The sequence below is a fragment of the Colletotrichum jinshuiense genome, chromosome 8 (assembly GCF_051148585.1).
Source record: "Colletotrichum jinshuiense chromosome 8, complete sequence".
Taxonomy (NCBI): domain Eukaryota; kingdom Fungi; phylum Ascomycota; class Sordariomycetes; order Glomerellales; family Glomerellaceae; genus Colletotrichum; species Colletotrichum jinshuiense.
Genome location: NC_139315.1, coordinates 2,703,638 through 2,718,330, shown reverse-complemented (window position 1 = coordinate 2,718,330; position 14,693 = coordinate 2,703,638). Strand labels below are relative to the sequence as shown.

The 14,693-nt window shown below is 56.0% G+C and overlaps 5 protein-coding genes across 5 annotated transcripts; 2 read left to right on the top strand and 3 right to left on the bottom strand.

Moving 5' to 3' along the window:
- Positions 1–348: 348 nt before the first annotated feature.
- EsH8_VIII_000734 (uncharacterized protein) lies at positions 349–974 on the top strand (the record flags this gene model as incomplete). Its single annotated transcript, XM_083269776.1, has 2 exons — positions 349–406; positions 475–974. The coding sequence occupies 2 exons, from the start codon at positions 349–351 to the stop codon at positions 972–974; spliced, it is 558 nt and encodes a 185-aa protein (XP_083129544.1).
- Positions 975–3,681: 2,707 nt separating this feature from the next.
- On the bottom strand, positions 3,682–6,307 carry EsH8_VIII_000733 (cullin CDC53; the record flags this gene model as incomplete). The annotated part of the gene is made up of 6 exons (XM_083269775.1): positions 3,682–3,870; positions 3,923–5,808; positions 5,867–5,952; positions 6,003–6,019; positions 6,099–6,168; positions 6,237–6,307. The coding sequence occupies 6 exons, from the start codon at positions 6,305–6,307 to the stop codon at positions 3,682–3,684; spliced, it is 2,319 nt and encodes a 772-aa protein (XP_083129543.1).
- A 1,604-nt stretch (positions 6,308–7,911) lies between these two features.
- EsH8_VIII_000732 (phospholipase D regulator) lies at positions 7,912–9,112 on the bottom strand (the record flags this gene model as incomplete). Its single annotated transcript, XM_083269774.1, has 2 exons — positions 7,912–8,912; positions 8,989–9,112. The coding sequence occupies 2 exons, from the start codon at positions 9,110–9,112 to the stop codon at positions 7,912–7,914; spliced, it is 1,125 nt and encodes a 374-aa protein (XP_083129542.1).
- A 1,807-nt stretch (positions 9,113–10,919) lies between these two features.
- EsH8_VIII_000731 (mitochondrial K+-H+ exchange-related-domain-containing protein) lies at positions 10,920–11,873 on the top strand (the record flags this gene model as incomplete). The annotated part of the gene is made up of 2 exons (XM_083269773.1): positions 10,920–11,356; positions 11,420–11,873. The coding sequence occupies 2 exons, from the start codon at positions 10,920–10,922 to the stop codon at positions 11,871–11,873; spliced, it is 891 nt and encodes a 296-aa protein (XP_083129541.1).
- Positions 11,874–12,122: 249 nt separating this feature from the next.
- EsH8_VIII_000730 (uncharacterized protein) lies at positions 12,123–12,707 on the bottom strand (the record flags this gene model as incomplete). The annotated part of the gene is made up of 1 exon (XM_083269772.1): positions 12,123–12,707. The coding sequence occupies one exon, from the start codon at positions 12,705–12,707 to the stop codon at positions 12,123–12,125; it is 585 nt and encodes a 194-aa protein (XP_083129540.1).
- Positions 12,708–14,693: the final 1,986 nt, after the last annotated feature.

The window sequence follows — 14,693 nt, the reverse complement described above, 5'->3', positions numbered from 1 at the left end:
GTCGGCGATCTGAGCCGCCGGGGTGCAGCCAACAAAAGCACTGACCAATTTCGGCGCCGGGCCTGTGCACCGTGGTACGTACCTTTGATCGTTCAACGTCTCTTGGCCATAACGACAGCATACGCTCTGCAACTTTGTTACATTAATATGGCATAAGATATGATGGTAGATACTGTTTATTTAAAAATACCTCTTGTATTGTTACATCCAAGAGCATGTATGCTCTGAGACGCTCTTTTTTCAAGCATTGGCCTCGCCATCCACGGCTTGCTACCCCCACTATTCACTCAAGACCGCGTCCCGTTTCGACATTGCCGTCTCTAAGACAAGATCGAAAAGAGCGACCAGATGTACTTTTCCCCAACCCTCCAACAACGAACCATCACGACCTTGCATCGTTCTTATCGTACGCAGACCGCACCGGGCTCGACGTGGCATCGACCGTCTACGTCGGAACTCACTATGAATATACAGTCTCATCCACTCTCTCCCAGTACGGCATCCATGCCGTGAGAGTAGGCGGAGCCTCGGACCACGGCATCGACCTTCTGGGAACATGGGCGCTCCCATCTCACACCGAGAGACTGAGGATCATTCTGCAATGCAAAGGAGGCTCTCAGCGGGTCGGCCCTTCTCTCATCCGGGAACTGGAAGGCTCCTTCATCGGAGCCCCCGTCGGCTGGCGCAGTGACGGTGTTATCGCGTTTATGGTCAGCGAGAAGGCGGCCAGTAAGGGCGTGAGGGAGTCACTAAGTCGGAGCCGGTGGCCAATGGGGTTCATTTCATGTTCCAAAGACGGGGTTGTGCAACAAATGATTTGGAATCAACGGGCAGAGGAGGAAGGCTTGAGGGGCATGGGCGTCACCATGCGCCATTCCGAGGCCGGCGATGGCCAGTCGCAAATTGTCTTGACGTACAATGGCAAACGGGTTCGCAAGCTGTCGAATGCGAAAGGGGCCTCCGACGCCGATTGACCTCTAACCTGGATCTGCTCCACGGCTAACTACAACATCATTGGCCGTGTTTCTTGAGCGCACGCCCGATGTTTGGTCTTTCACCTCATATTTGGGTACTAGAAGGCGACAGATATAAACCTCGACCGAGAAACTCGGACCGATCAAGCGGAACGGTTCGCTGTTGAGGACGCTATATTCCTAGACACCAAACCTGAATTCATTGCACACTCAACCCATAATCATCCACTTCTACATCGCTACTACCGTTATCATTAATACGAGAGAGAGATAATCGAAAGGCCTTTCAGAAACAACTGGGCCGTTGGACCGATATCGAACTTGAGGCCGCCCTAATGGGGGCCCTCATTTTACTGGGATCTTACTTCTCTGGAGCCTCAGTCCGCTGGCTTGTATGTGAAAGAACGAACAAGATCTCGAGCTCTTTGGTGTATATCATGGTATATTATTGTCTCGGCATGTTGGCTGCCTAGATTGGTATCATGAATCAGTCACCGTGCCTGGTCTGCAACGACCAGTGAGCGGCCACGCTGTTGATCACGGGGCTATGAAATCGATAAGGAAAGAAGACGGCAAAATAAGGCGGCAATGATAACAAGAGGCTGTTTTGATTCCGCCACGGTGGTAGGCTCATCGTGGAAGCCGGGGGGCTGCTGGGGACACTCCCCTCAGTGGCTTCTATATGACCCGCCCTGCCATGTGCTGTATCGAGCCGCGTGCGCAGACACTGACACTTGACGGGACCAGTTGAGATCGTTTTCGGGAACCGACTTCAGACAGTAGCTAGCACGGACAAATCTAGCCTACCGATCCATCGGCCAATGGTAGCCAGGAACTTCAGTACTTGCCGCTTTGCATTGTCCCTCACCCTACTTTGTAATGTCCCTTCCGGTACGTGCTCAGCCATGTAGCCAACACACTGCTGGGCACCTTGCGTTATCCCACAGTGTTTGTGAGGAACGCTCTGAACAGCGGGCGGTACTATGAACTCGTCTTCAATTGCAGCGATTAGCTTACCCAGCTTGCAGGAGTTAGGAGAAGGCGGGGGACCTGCAGTTGTTGCAATCGAAACAGCAGGGTTCTGGCCCCTCGGAGACTGGACACCTGGCCACTGCAGGATGACTATGGCCTTATTTCCGACCTTGATCAATCTATGAAAGCACCCCATCGACAGAAACTGACACAGCGTTAATTGGTGGGACCAACGGCAGACAAGAGGACAGTGTCGTGGCGCCGGTTGTTGTTGGTTTTCCTTCGAGTCAAAGATGCCGGAGGAGATGGTCTTTGGACGCGCTACTGAGCCCCCCCCCAGATACGAAATCAAGTTCCCTTTACTGATAGCATCTAAATACAAAGCTAGTTCAACGAGAATCCGAAGTGATAGGAAGTGTCACGGGACAGGCCTGGACAGTTGGTTGTAATACGCGCAGCGTGGCCGGTCATGGCCCCCTTTGAGCAGTGTTGACAGCAGCGCAGGTATTTTTGCCTGCCTGCGCTGGCGGATCTTTTGATTCATTGCCCCGGCTGGTCATTATCAGCCACTGTTATAGGAAAAAGGAAGAAATCAAAGGCCAGTAGTCACTAGGGAGGTCTGCCCAAAATACCAATAGTATTTATAGCTGTCTGTTGACTCTACAGATACCGTAAGTGCTTATGTATAATAACTTTCTCACTGGCTCATCTATGGGAGAGCGGACGCAATCGCAAGTTCTCCAGAGGGCATGGCCGTATGTGCCATTTTCCCTGCGTGAAGAGCTAGATGAAAAGTTGCAACCCGGCGAGACGCGGTCGGTAGGTATGCCGCCGGGGCCGGGACCTGAGAACTCGAGCTCGAAAAGGGGGGAGGCAGGACCCAAGGCCCAGCTGGTTGTCCGCAGGCTCCCACCACCCACACGCGATGGTCGCTCGGGATGAAGGCGTCGTCCGCGGCTACGAGCAGAGAGAACCCCCCGGGCTTCAAGCAGCCCATATTCCCCGGTGGCCCGCCCACCTCGGCTCTTACATGCAGCCGGCCAAACCATGGCCGCCGGGCAACGCAACGACCAAACCGGGGTTGACCGGGTCATCGGAGCCGAAGTGAACCAAGCGGGCTGTTTGCGCTGCCCGTCTCCTTTGCCCGCTCTGGAAGCAGCTCCTGGGACAAATCACACCGGCGCCGACGCCCAGAATCATCGTGGATCTAGATTCGCATTTCCTTTATTTGCCCACCTTGTTGCCACTGACAAGGGGTTGCTACCTACCAGCCAATCCTGAGTCGCATTCTAAACCTGCCTGCTGATAACCTAACCAGGTCACGAAGGGCAACATTATTCTGGTTGTGATCCCGCCAGACCGAAAGAAAGTCCGCGGACCAAGGCATGCCACGGCCATGTCACAGTAGTCTTACTCATCCGTCACCATCATCGTTGTACAGCGCGTTTGTTTAACAGTCAAGAGGAATCCGCATGCAGCTATCTAACCCTGCCCACCTGCCGACCGCCCCTGTCCCAAAACAAAAAGAGAAAAAAAAACCCCTGTCAGTGTTCCTCCATCCTGTTGCTGGAGAACCTGCACACGCCTGCCTGGCCTGCGCCCATGTAACTAAATCGAATGCCTGGTAAAGTTGGGTTTGCGTGCATGCATGCAGTTTTGAGGGTGTTGTAATACATCGACAATCGAGAGAGGGTAGAGGGTATTTCCTTCTCCCGAAAGGAAAGCCCGGGTTCAGTTACGCCAGGTACCCAAGTTCGTCGTCCTCGAGACGCTCCAAGTACTCCTTGTCGAGGAGGATCTCTATGCACTTCTTGATGTCTGAAACCTTTGGTACGAACCGCGACCGAATCTGGTTGATGGTCTCGCTGACGAGCTGCGTGTGCTTCATCTTCTTTCTTGCCTTCATGATACGCACGATGGCAGACTACAATCTTGTTAGCGTGGCGTGCAAGCTTCGGTATAACGCAACAACATACCTGCAGCAAAAGCTTGCGGTCCTCCTCGATCGTCTTGTTGGTCTCCACCTCTTCCTGTTTCGCCTCCTTGGCACCGCCAAGGTTCAGGTTGACCCTGATCTTCTTGCTCTTGAAGTCGTAGTTAAGCCGGAAGCTCTTGCCGGCCTCGGGCTTCCCCTCGGGTGACATGATAAGCACCCTAGCCTTGAGCAAGATCGCCAGAGCCTGGTCCAAGACCTCCGGGCTCAGGAGAGTCACACCTGCAATGTCCTCGTAGGTGTGCTTGTCCTTGTCGTTGAACATGAGTAGGATGGCCATTTGGTAGGCCGAGACCTGGAAGGTGTAGGGGGTCTTGCTGTTCTTGCAGTAGCCCGCCTTGAGCTCGCCCTTGCAGAGTTGCCACAGCCATGTGAGCTTGCGGCCCTCGTGTCTGTTCTTGTAAAAGCGAGTAAATCGCTCGCAGTCCTCGTTGATCTCGGCCGGGGGGGTGAAGCTGGTGTTTGGCGCAGTCAAGGGCCAGAAGCCAGTGCCCAGGATAGAGTATTGGGAGTCGAGGGCGTTCTTGGTGACGCCGAGGCCGGTGACATGCTCCTTGAAGCTGACGTTGAGATCCTTGGAGGTCTGCATGTCCTGGAACATGCGCTGGAGCTTGTTGGTGTACTCGAAACCGCACGCTTCCTTGAGCTTGCTGATCATGCTGGTTTCCGCATCGTCGGACGAGGAGTTGCTGTGGACAAGGCGGCGAGCAAGCATACGGGAGTAGAACTTTTGGAAGACGTCCTTATCCTCGATGTACTTGAAGACGGTCATGATCTGTGTGAGGGTGTTCTCCAGCTCGGCCTCCTCGATGCCGGTGCTGCTCTTGCGCAGCAACACGTCCGTGTACTTGGCGAGAAGCTCTGGTGACTTGTTGGAGCCCGACTTGCAAACCTCGTTTCTGTTGATGAACTCGCGGCAAGCGTTGTCGAGCGACCGCGTGAACTCGGCCTCGCTGTCGAAGGCGCGAGTCACCAAGCCCGAGTACTGGGAGTGGATCTCCAACAGGGCGTCGACATAAACCTTGGGTTCCAGCTTCTCGGCGTCCGACGCAACCTTCTCCACGGCGCCCAAGCCCGCCTTCCGGACGTGGGTCTCGAATCTTTGCCGAAGGGGGTCCAGACCCTCCGGGATCCGCGACAGGAGCTTATACATCCTGGCCATATCCTCCTCTCTGTCGTTGTCCAGCAGCACCTGGAATTCGTCCCTGAGCAACGTAGAGTGATCGGCGATGAGGGCCTGGTTACACGTCTTGCGCAGCGGCGTGATAATATCAGCGTGCAGATACATGCGCACACGCTCCTCCTCTTCCTCCAGCCGGGTCTCGGCCTTCTTCATGAACTCGACGACGCTGTTCTCGGCAACGAACTGCTTCGACTCGTTCTGGTAGTACTCCTTGGTGGCCGCCAGGAAGGGGCGCTCGAAGTGGAAGCGGTAGACGTCGAGGGTCGACTTGGTGGGGTCGGCATCGTCGAGGCCTAGGGACACGAATGAGTCGACAACCTGCTTTATCTGGCCGTACTCGATGGTTTCGCCGTTGCGTTGCTTCTCGACAAGCTTCAGGACCGCCTCCATCACCTTGCTCGAAACCGGCTCGAAGAGCACCCGGCGCCACTGAACAAGATGCAGGGTGTAAACATCGTAGATGTTCTTCTTGCCCTCATCCATCTCGCGCTTAACCCAGTGTCGGTTCAGATACCGGAACAGGTGGTGGATGTACTTGGCCGCGACGGTGTATCGGTTCCATTCTTTGATATAGAAGGTCAGCAAAGCCTCGTCGGTGTGAGTCTTGGATTGCTGCACAAGCCCCTCGAGGTGCAGCTTGAGGTATTCGATGAGCTTGTTATACAGCTCTTCTCCGAGCAGGTGGGCTATCAGAAGCAGTCAGCAAACCCATACCCCGGCAGCAGATGTTCGCTCCCTGCTCACCTCCCCTGTGATTGCCCGACCCGATGCTTCCCTGCGGCACCGAAAGTCCCACGGCCTTTTGAGAGGTACAGAAGTTGTGAACGGCACTAGAAGCATGGTTAGAGGAAGTTGGCAGGCGCCGGTCAGCAAAACATACGTGTAGACTCCCATGTACTGCGGCACGTAGAGCGGTCAGCGTTCCTCGTCCGGCAACAAACACAGGGCGACGCGGCGCGGGGGCGGGGGGACCTACGATTTGCATGTCGATGCCACGCTCCAAATCTAACATGATACGCTGGATGCCAGCCTCGAGGTATTTCCATCTGCATTCAGTCAGCGCGGGGTGTTGACCAACAGCAGCGCCGTCGCAAGGCTACGGAGGCCCACTCACGTGGCTCCAATGTCCTCCCGGTTGGGGACCGGAGGCATCTGGATAGCTGGCGCCATCTTGGCTGCTGACATGGTCGAAGGGGCTCGAGTCGAGTGTGCGGTCGGCAGAGGAACAGTAGGGCCGTCGTGGCCGTCGGGGTGGGGGATAAGATTGTTGGATCGGGGGCGACTGTCGTGGGGTGCGGGGAGGGCCTGCTGCGAAAGATGACGGGTTTTAGAAAAGTCGCCTTCAAGAACGGACAGAGGAGGATGGGTATTTGAATGGCTCCAGTCCTGCCGTTGCCGGGAGGAGGTAGTAGTAGAGTCAAGGGGTCTGGGAGAAATGGTATGTGTTGCGGCACAGACCTCGACGACACTAGAATCTACGCCGAAGGCAAAGGCAGAGGCGAGGCCGTGGTCGCAAGGGTTGGAAGGAGGGAGGCTGCCTTACGGGGGGTTATTGGGGAAGGAAAGGCACGCGGTGCCCTTTGTCTGAGTCAGAGCGGAGGAGAGAGGAAGATCTCAAATGGCGCCTTAAAGAGGAAAGCAAGAAAAATAGTAGAAAGAGACGTCGTAGCCTGGACAAGAACAGCTGGGGACGCGATCAGGCAGACACGGGCAGACAGTAGATGGAAAGGCTGCTTGCTGAGTGTTGGTACGGAGGCGTCCTCGTGGTGGAGGGTCTGAAGAAGCACCACCACGCTGCACCAGGGCCACCGACGCCTACGCCCACCTTACCTCACTCAGTCCCAGCGGTGGAGGCTCCACGCCTGGACTCTGGGCCATGGATGGGGGGGCCTGGGACTGGCCGCTCACGCTCATGGCCGGCCGGAAAGGAAGTGGGGCAACACCCGAGTAAGTCTAGAGCCATGTTTTGCCGCCCCTCACCGCCAGCCACAGCCGGCTCTGGGTAATCCGCGAAGGGCAAGGCGTGCTTTGTGGTGTTGTGCTTAATTACTGCTGGGTCGGGGGGGGAGGAGGAAATAGGCAAGGTAGACTTCGGGGGTCCTCAGCCTTACATCGTCTTCATGATCCCTAAACCTTCCTTGACTACCTTATACCATGCAATGCGGCTCTTAGTCTCATTTTGCGCCGTCCTTTAATGATGCCATTGTCAAAGCTTGGATTGCATCTCGGAATATTCCTTTCTTCAAGGCAGTCAAACTTGGACCGTCTTTGGCCGAGAAGCGAAGCATGCGTGACAATTACGCCCGAGCATCAACCATACATCTGCATTACCAACTAGCATATACTTGTTGCCTACCGTGCTTGATACTCCACACCCAGGCCGTCTGAAGTTGAGCGATACGCATGGCCATCCCCTTGCAACGCTGACCTTGTCTTTCCACCATGTCGGACATTGCCGCCCTCGCCAAAAGGGGCCAAAAGGGGGTCCGGTGCTGTTTGTGGTGGGAGCCTCTATGTCGTTGGTATAGCTCGCAACGCAGAAGAGACCGAAGACAGTCGACAAAGGGCTGCCAACAGAGACATTCTCCTCGTTAGAAGCCAAGAGATCAAGTCACAGTGTGATGGTAAACAGGGGATGAAACATGTGACCAGGTAACCAGAAAGTGATTCATCATTGACAAAGGAAAAAAAAAAACAAGGGAACCGCAAAGAATGATCCGCGCTCCAGCTATAGTACAGGCTTTTTAATACACCGGGTATAACCAACAAGGCCGAAACCGCCCTTCAAACTACATGTGATCGTGAGAGCTTTCATCCTCTCCGCCTCCAAGTCGCTGTACCGTACGGAAAATATTGACCATGAAGTTCATGGACCACGCCAGCAGGCCGACCAGCATGAAAGACGCCAGTGCCTGAGACAACTGCCTTACCTGGCCCGCCTCGACATTGTGGAAGACAAGCGATTCGAACGCCAGAGACGTGCTGGCTGATTTAAATATAATGAAGAAGAGATCCAGGAGGATGAGGGCCAGTTTCTGGGAAGCCGGCCGAAGACCTAGCGGCTTGCCCGTGTACTCGTCCCAGAGCATATAGCCTATGTATGGCAGTGCGACTGTATCGACGGCGATGGCCACAATACTCTGTGCGCGTTCGGGGCTGGTGTTGCTCTTGGCATCCTCCAGCTTGTAGATGCGCGCGGCAATGGCCAGCGCAATGATGGATGTGAGCATGACGGTGAGTCGGAAAACAAGAGGTACGAGGTAGTGTCGCAAAATAAGGGACCACATCCTTTGCCAGATGGTTTTCGACCGCTTCAGCCTCGAGCTCGCCTTCTCGAGGTCTCGGTGTGCGTTCTCGTCATACCGCTTGTTGAAGTCGGGCTGAAGCTTATTCAGCACCTCGACGTCTACAACCTCCGACTCCTCGCCCTCCATGTGCCCGTAGGCCGAGGATTGGAGAAAGTCCCTCCATGCTGTCGGCGGGCCCTGGGTCGCAGGTCTATGTGCCGAGACGATGACGGGATCCGCAGTCCGCAAGTGATCCCACTTCCTGCCGTGTTGCGCACCTTTACCGCGGAACACGTCTGTAAGCCTGACCTTTGTTCGCGGACGGGCATTTTCTAAGAAGGGGTCGCCGGTCCAGTCGACGTATCCGTCCTTGGATACGCGGCGATCGGGTTCGTTGGGAGAATGATTATGCTGGGGAGGAACGGCTCGGGCAGGTGGTGACAACAGCTGAAGCTGGTCTTCCTTGGGCGCTCCGTATCGTGTTTCGTACGAGTCGATCCAAGCTGTAAAGGGCAACGAAAGCTGTCAACAAGACTCCTTCCCTAACTTGACCCGGATGGGCCGGGGGTTTATTCTTACGAGGGAGTGATCGCGGTCCCCTCATGCGGGGGGCACCCGTGTCGATGGCGGTACTGCTCGTCCCAACCGAGGCTCTGAAATCGGGCGAGCCAGAACTGCCAGGCGGATGGCTGGATGTGCTCATCGCAGTCGCGGCCACGGCCGAGGTGGGACTCGGAGGCGGGGGGGGCTATGACGATGCGGATAAGAGCAGGGAGTGTCGCGGGTTCAACACTTTCTCAATAGCGTGGTGGAGGGCTCGCATATTAATATGCACTCCGCCTTTCGGTCGAAGCAGTAGGCTGTGCTATCGATGCTATCGTGTCGTGCACGTGTGGTCGAAGCGGTAGACTGGTAGAGGAAGGTTGAGGGCCAAGGAGCGGAAGAAGCGAATGTAATAGAACTAGGTAGGGTATGGAAAGCAAGAAAGGTACAGCAGAGTCAAGGTAAGGGATGTGAAGGGCAGGAAGGTGAGGCAAAGGAGCGCGTGACGGGAGACGGACAGCAACCGTTGGGTGGCCGGTATCCTCAACGGGCGGCGACGGTGTCTCGTGGGAGGGATGAGCTAGCGCTGCTGGCTGCCGACCTTGGTCATTGGCCTCTTCACTTGCTGCGAGGTGGTCCGAAGCAGTGCGATGATTGCCAGCTCAGAAAACACCAAAGGGCGGACCACACGACACTGCACTGTGACCGCACTCAAGCCCGGGCGTTTCCAGCAAACCGGGAAACTTTGCAGCGCAGCGCAGGCAACTCGGTCGAAGGCTGGGAATGAGAGGGAGGGAGAAGATCCATTGGAGCGTGCCTGGGTGACAGGTTAACTGCGGTCGGGTAGCACTGGAGCAACGTGTGGGCCTAGATACCGGGCTGTACGCGGTACGTACTGCATGCCCGCGGACATTTACCACCATGCTACCTTAAGTTGGTTGATTTTAGTGGGTTTCGAAAAGCCAATTTGCGCAGCGCGATCTGGGGCCTGAGAAAATTCGGTCAAGATAGAGGGGCACACACATGACAGGCAGCCTGGCATGGCAGTCGGTTTTGGACTCGGCGGATACCGAACGGCACCGCTTCGTGGCCCATCTAAACTCTGCACTGGGTTCTTCAAAAGTTGAGCGGCCGCGGCTCTTTTACACGAAAGGATTGGAAATCGCACATCAGTAAGCCATAAAATGAATAGGAGAAAAAGAAAAACCCTCCCTTTTGAAACTCGGTACGTAGTCAGGAATCATTTCACTGTTGTTTTGGCCCTATTTTGGCTTGCGGACGCAAAACCCGTGTGTTAGTCGGAGGGCCGAGATACAAGAGCCTGCGCCCTAGCATTCTCAGCCGCTGCCCCCGTCTGCTCCCCCGACCGCGCAGCTCGACTAGGGGGCGCTGATGGGACCTACACCGCACACTGAATGCAACCACTCTCGAGCTCCCGGGGCAACCCTTGAGGTATCGCCCTAACAATGGATCGCAGATTCGGCGCACCACTCAAATCGCAGGAACGGCTTATGACGCCCGTATGCGTCACTGCTTTGGCCGCTTTGGTCCGGGTTCAATCCAGGAAGCTTGACCCAGAAGCTAAGATGGATGACAGGGTGCAGGGCTGTAGCCTCAGAGCTTCCAAACTCGGACTCCACGACACACGTCAAAAAATTGCCTCCTTTCTCGACAAGGACAAAGAGGCCGCCCGCATCGCGTCTTTGCAACTATTCGCCCCTCATTGAGCTCAGTACAAGTACCGAAATGCATCTCGCGAGAAGCTGCTTCTTCTAGATTCCGAGCCAAGCCCGCGCGACTTTGCCAGCCTTCCCGTTTCTCTCGTCGCAACTGCCGCGGGGTTTCGCGTCGCATATCTTTTTTTGAGCGGCGACGACGTCAACGACGACGACAACCACGACCCCTGCCACCACTGCCACCGCTCCTCTCATCGCACGCACCCCTCGGGCTGAGCCTCACCGCCCACCATGCGTCTCTATCTCCTCCCGCTCACCACGAGCCGGACTCTGCTCTACTCTCAGCGCCTCAATGTCGCAACAGCGAATCAGCAAGGCTTGGCCGACAAGGTCTCCAAGAAGGCCTCAAAGATGTGGGCCAACTGGGAGGCCAGGGAAAGCGGCTGGCAGAAGAAGGTTGTCGGCTACGGCAACTACGCCCTTCGCAGGATCCCTTACGAGGAATGGGGTCTGAAATCCGTCCCGCCCATTTCCGCGCGCCGTAAAGACGAGGAGCTGAAGGGAAAGGAGAAGATCGAGCTTGTCTTCCCAGATAAACTCATCCCCGTAGGAAAAGCCGAGCAAGTCGTCAAGACACTGGCGACGGAGCGGGATGCGCTGCATAAGAAGAAGCTCCTCTGGTGCTTGATTGGCATGCCCATCTCGGCTCCATTCGCCCTGGTGCCAGTGTAAGATGGCGGCCCCAACCTTGTACGATGAATTGAATATTCGCTGACATTACAATCCGCTAGAATACCTAATCTGCCATTCTTCTACCTCGTCTACAGGGCGTGGTCGCACTGGCGCGCTCTCGAGGGAGGCAAGCACCTCCGATTCCTTTTAGACAACAAACTCCTGGCCCTGTCACCGTCGAAGTTACTGAATGACATTTATACACCGTTGATCCCAGAAAACACGACCCCAACACCGTCGAAGCCGGCCATGGGCGAAACCGAGCCTTTGAAGGGCAAAGGGGAAAAGGCCAAGGACGAAGAAATCCTGCTGTCGCAGGCGAATGGCCAGACCATCGCGAGAGCGCTCGACGTGCCCGAATTGGGGGTCGAGATCGAACGCGCCATCTGGCAGGTCAACCATGCCAAGAAGGTCAAGCAAGAAGAAGCCGCAGCCGCAGCCGCAGCCAACGCCGATACACCGAAGGACAAAGAAAACCCCAGCAAGCCGACCGACAATGAGAAAAGAAAGTAGCCTCGGCGAGGCCAGAACCGCTTAGACGGTGTGTAATATGTGCTCTATAGACGAGAGCTTGTTCGACATGATGTATGGGCCGGGATGGAGTTGCTCTGAGCCCCACCCAGTCTGGATAGACTCCCCTCAGTTTTTTTTGGATTGCTGCCACAAATGCCGACTCCCTCCCCTCCGTTCAATGACGAAGTTGTAGTTTTTCTGTTTGGTTTTCTTCGACTATCCCTGGAGGATTGCGGTTTCGGTGGGCATCTACGACGCCTCGGTAGCCGGGTATATATGGAAACCGTGGGCGCGGAGCACCGGCAAGCACCCGCAGATGCATATCAGCCCGAACGCTAACGCAACTCGACGTGCCGTGTCCTTGGAGAAGGGGCTGCGCAACTTGGGGACAAGCGAGGGCCATTGCTGCGAGCCCTCGTCTGATGCGTCGCCTTCGAACTCGTCCATGTCGCAGAAAAAGTCGTACTCCTCGCCGTCGTGCTCCTTCCAGTGCGCCGCTCGAATGTGTACTTGGGGCTGCTGCTTGTTGCTGGGCATGACGATGGCAGTTTTCGCTACCGCGTCTTGCCGATCGCACTCGGCGATTATGTCGAGGATTTCCTCCCTGGTGTGTACTTTGCTCTCCCGCGTCAAGGCCTCCGACTTCCACGCCATGGCGGCCTTGTGTCGAAGCAGCCTCTGTGTAGGACTCACGTCCCCGCGGCCCTGCTGGCGCCGTTTCTCCCGCAACCTCTGGCACCGCAACGGGGCGACGGCGTGCACGTCGGGGTTTAACGGGGACGGCACGAGCGGGCTGTAGCCAACCCGGCTCGGTATCGTCGACATTTGGAGCATTGTTTCTCCTCTTGTAAGGAAATGTGTAATTATGACGATGGTCGCTTGACTGGTGGGTTTGGAAGGAGGGACCACTTTCGTGAGGGATGTGATGGTCAACTTGCTCCGGTCCTCGACATGGTGCTGGGAAGTATTATGGGGGGGGAAGGGGAATGAAAGACTCTTTTTCGGAGGAAAGGGGACTTGCTGCGCCGTATCTTGTCAACAAGAAGGAGAGTGTGTAGATATGAAGACGCTGTGGAATGTCTTTTGAGGGAACCAGACACGGGAGGGATAGACCCGGCGTTCCTCCCTGGTGTCAGTCAGCTCACCCTTTAACTGTGTGTTCCACACACACCCACACACACACACGTAAGAGACGGATCTTGCAGCTAAATCGAGAGGGACAAAAAAAAAACTGTTGAACTGCGAACCAAGTGCGGACGTGTGTGCAATTGATATGGGATTAATTTGTGGACGGCATGCAGGCCTCTTGCTGTCTTTTACGGTTTACCTAGAGGTGGGCGGGTGAGTGGGGGGGGGGGACGCCTTTCGCCGTCCGTTCCCCCGATGGCCTCCGTGGGCTTGCCTAAAGCGTCCGTTCGGGTAAAGGATGGGATCCAATGGATGGAGGGGGAAACGATACCTGGGAAGGAGCGCGCGACGGTGGTGGAACCGAGAAAGGCACGGTACGTAATACGGGCACCAGAAGTAGCAGCCCTGCAGGCCCTGCCCAGCCTGCGGGCTGAGTTTCTCTTGTTTTGTTTTGGGTGAGGCGTGGGAACCAAACGTATCCGTCGGTCGTCGGTGGTGGAAGCACAAGTGGCAGTCCCCACCACCACCACCACCATCACCACCAACACCAACGCGTGCATGTCCCCCGGGTGTCCGAGCCGGGCCTCCAGACCACGGGCGGCCCGCGCGAAGAGGCCCCCCCTCCCCCCCCCCTCAAGCCCACCGCCCAGGCTGGGCTGGGCTGGGCTGTCAGGGAAACTTTGGGGGCGGCGAGTGATGGACGGGAGAGTGAGGGTGTGTGTGTGGGTGGTGTGCTTTTCGCCATCCGTTGCTCCATCCCACTATTCAGAGAGGCAGTATGATGAGAGCGCCGAGATGGAATTCCATGCTAGATCTCGCCCCCGAATATCTCTTTCCCCCCCTTGTCCAAATACTCGGGACAGCATATTCCCCCCTTTCATCATCTTCCCTCTCAAGCTCTCTCTCTCTCTCTCTCTCTCTCACACACACACACATTCACTCCCTCCCTCCCTCCCTCCCTCTTTTTCCCCAGGTGCCCAGAAAGCGGGCGTCAGCCGCCCCCCATCCCCAGTCGCCACTGTTTTCCGTTTTCAGTCCGGGGTCCTCCTCGCTGCGCCTCGTATTTGCTAACGCCAACCAAACGTGTTGGCCGAGTGGTCTTTTTTTCAAAACACATGCATGCCCGTTTCGAAACAATCCAGAGAAATAAAATAAAAACTCCCCATGTGGAATTTTGTAATGTGGGATTGGGGGGGAAGGGGGGAGGGGAATTGGAGTCATTCAAGGGGGGCAACGTGGGAAAGTAAAGCGAGACATGGCGAGATGCCTTGGAGACATATTTTGCTCCTCTTGCCTTTTATCGATAGCTTTTTGATGTAGCGTCGCCTAAGAAAAAATGTCTTATCTATGAGACACCTCCATCCGCTGGCCCCCCTCTTCTCTATCTCTCGCACAACGCATGCACAGATACCGGCCGATGCATAATCTGCCGTCTTATCGCGCTGCCCCGTCCGGGACGATTAGATGCTTAGCTCGACGGGAGAGGCGGGACAGAGGGGGGACACAGAGAGAGCAACTCCCCGAAGGAAACAATAGTGCACTAATGGAGGAGGGCTCGGAAAAGGTGACGCCGAGTCTGAGAGTTAACGAGGGTAGAAAAGCACAGCTGGAAGAAGGTTCGCCGCCATCGACGCCCACGGTACCGTATACGGCGTGCCCTGCGTTGCTTACGCAAAGCATTTCTTCGAGGCC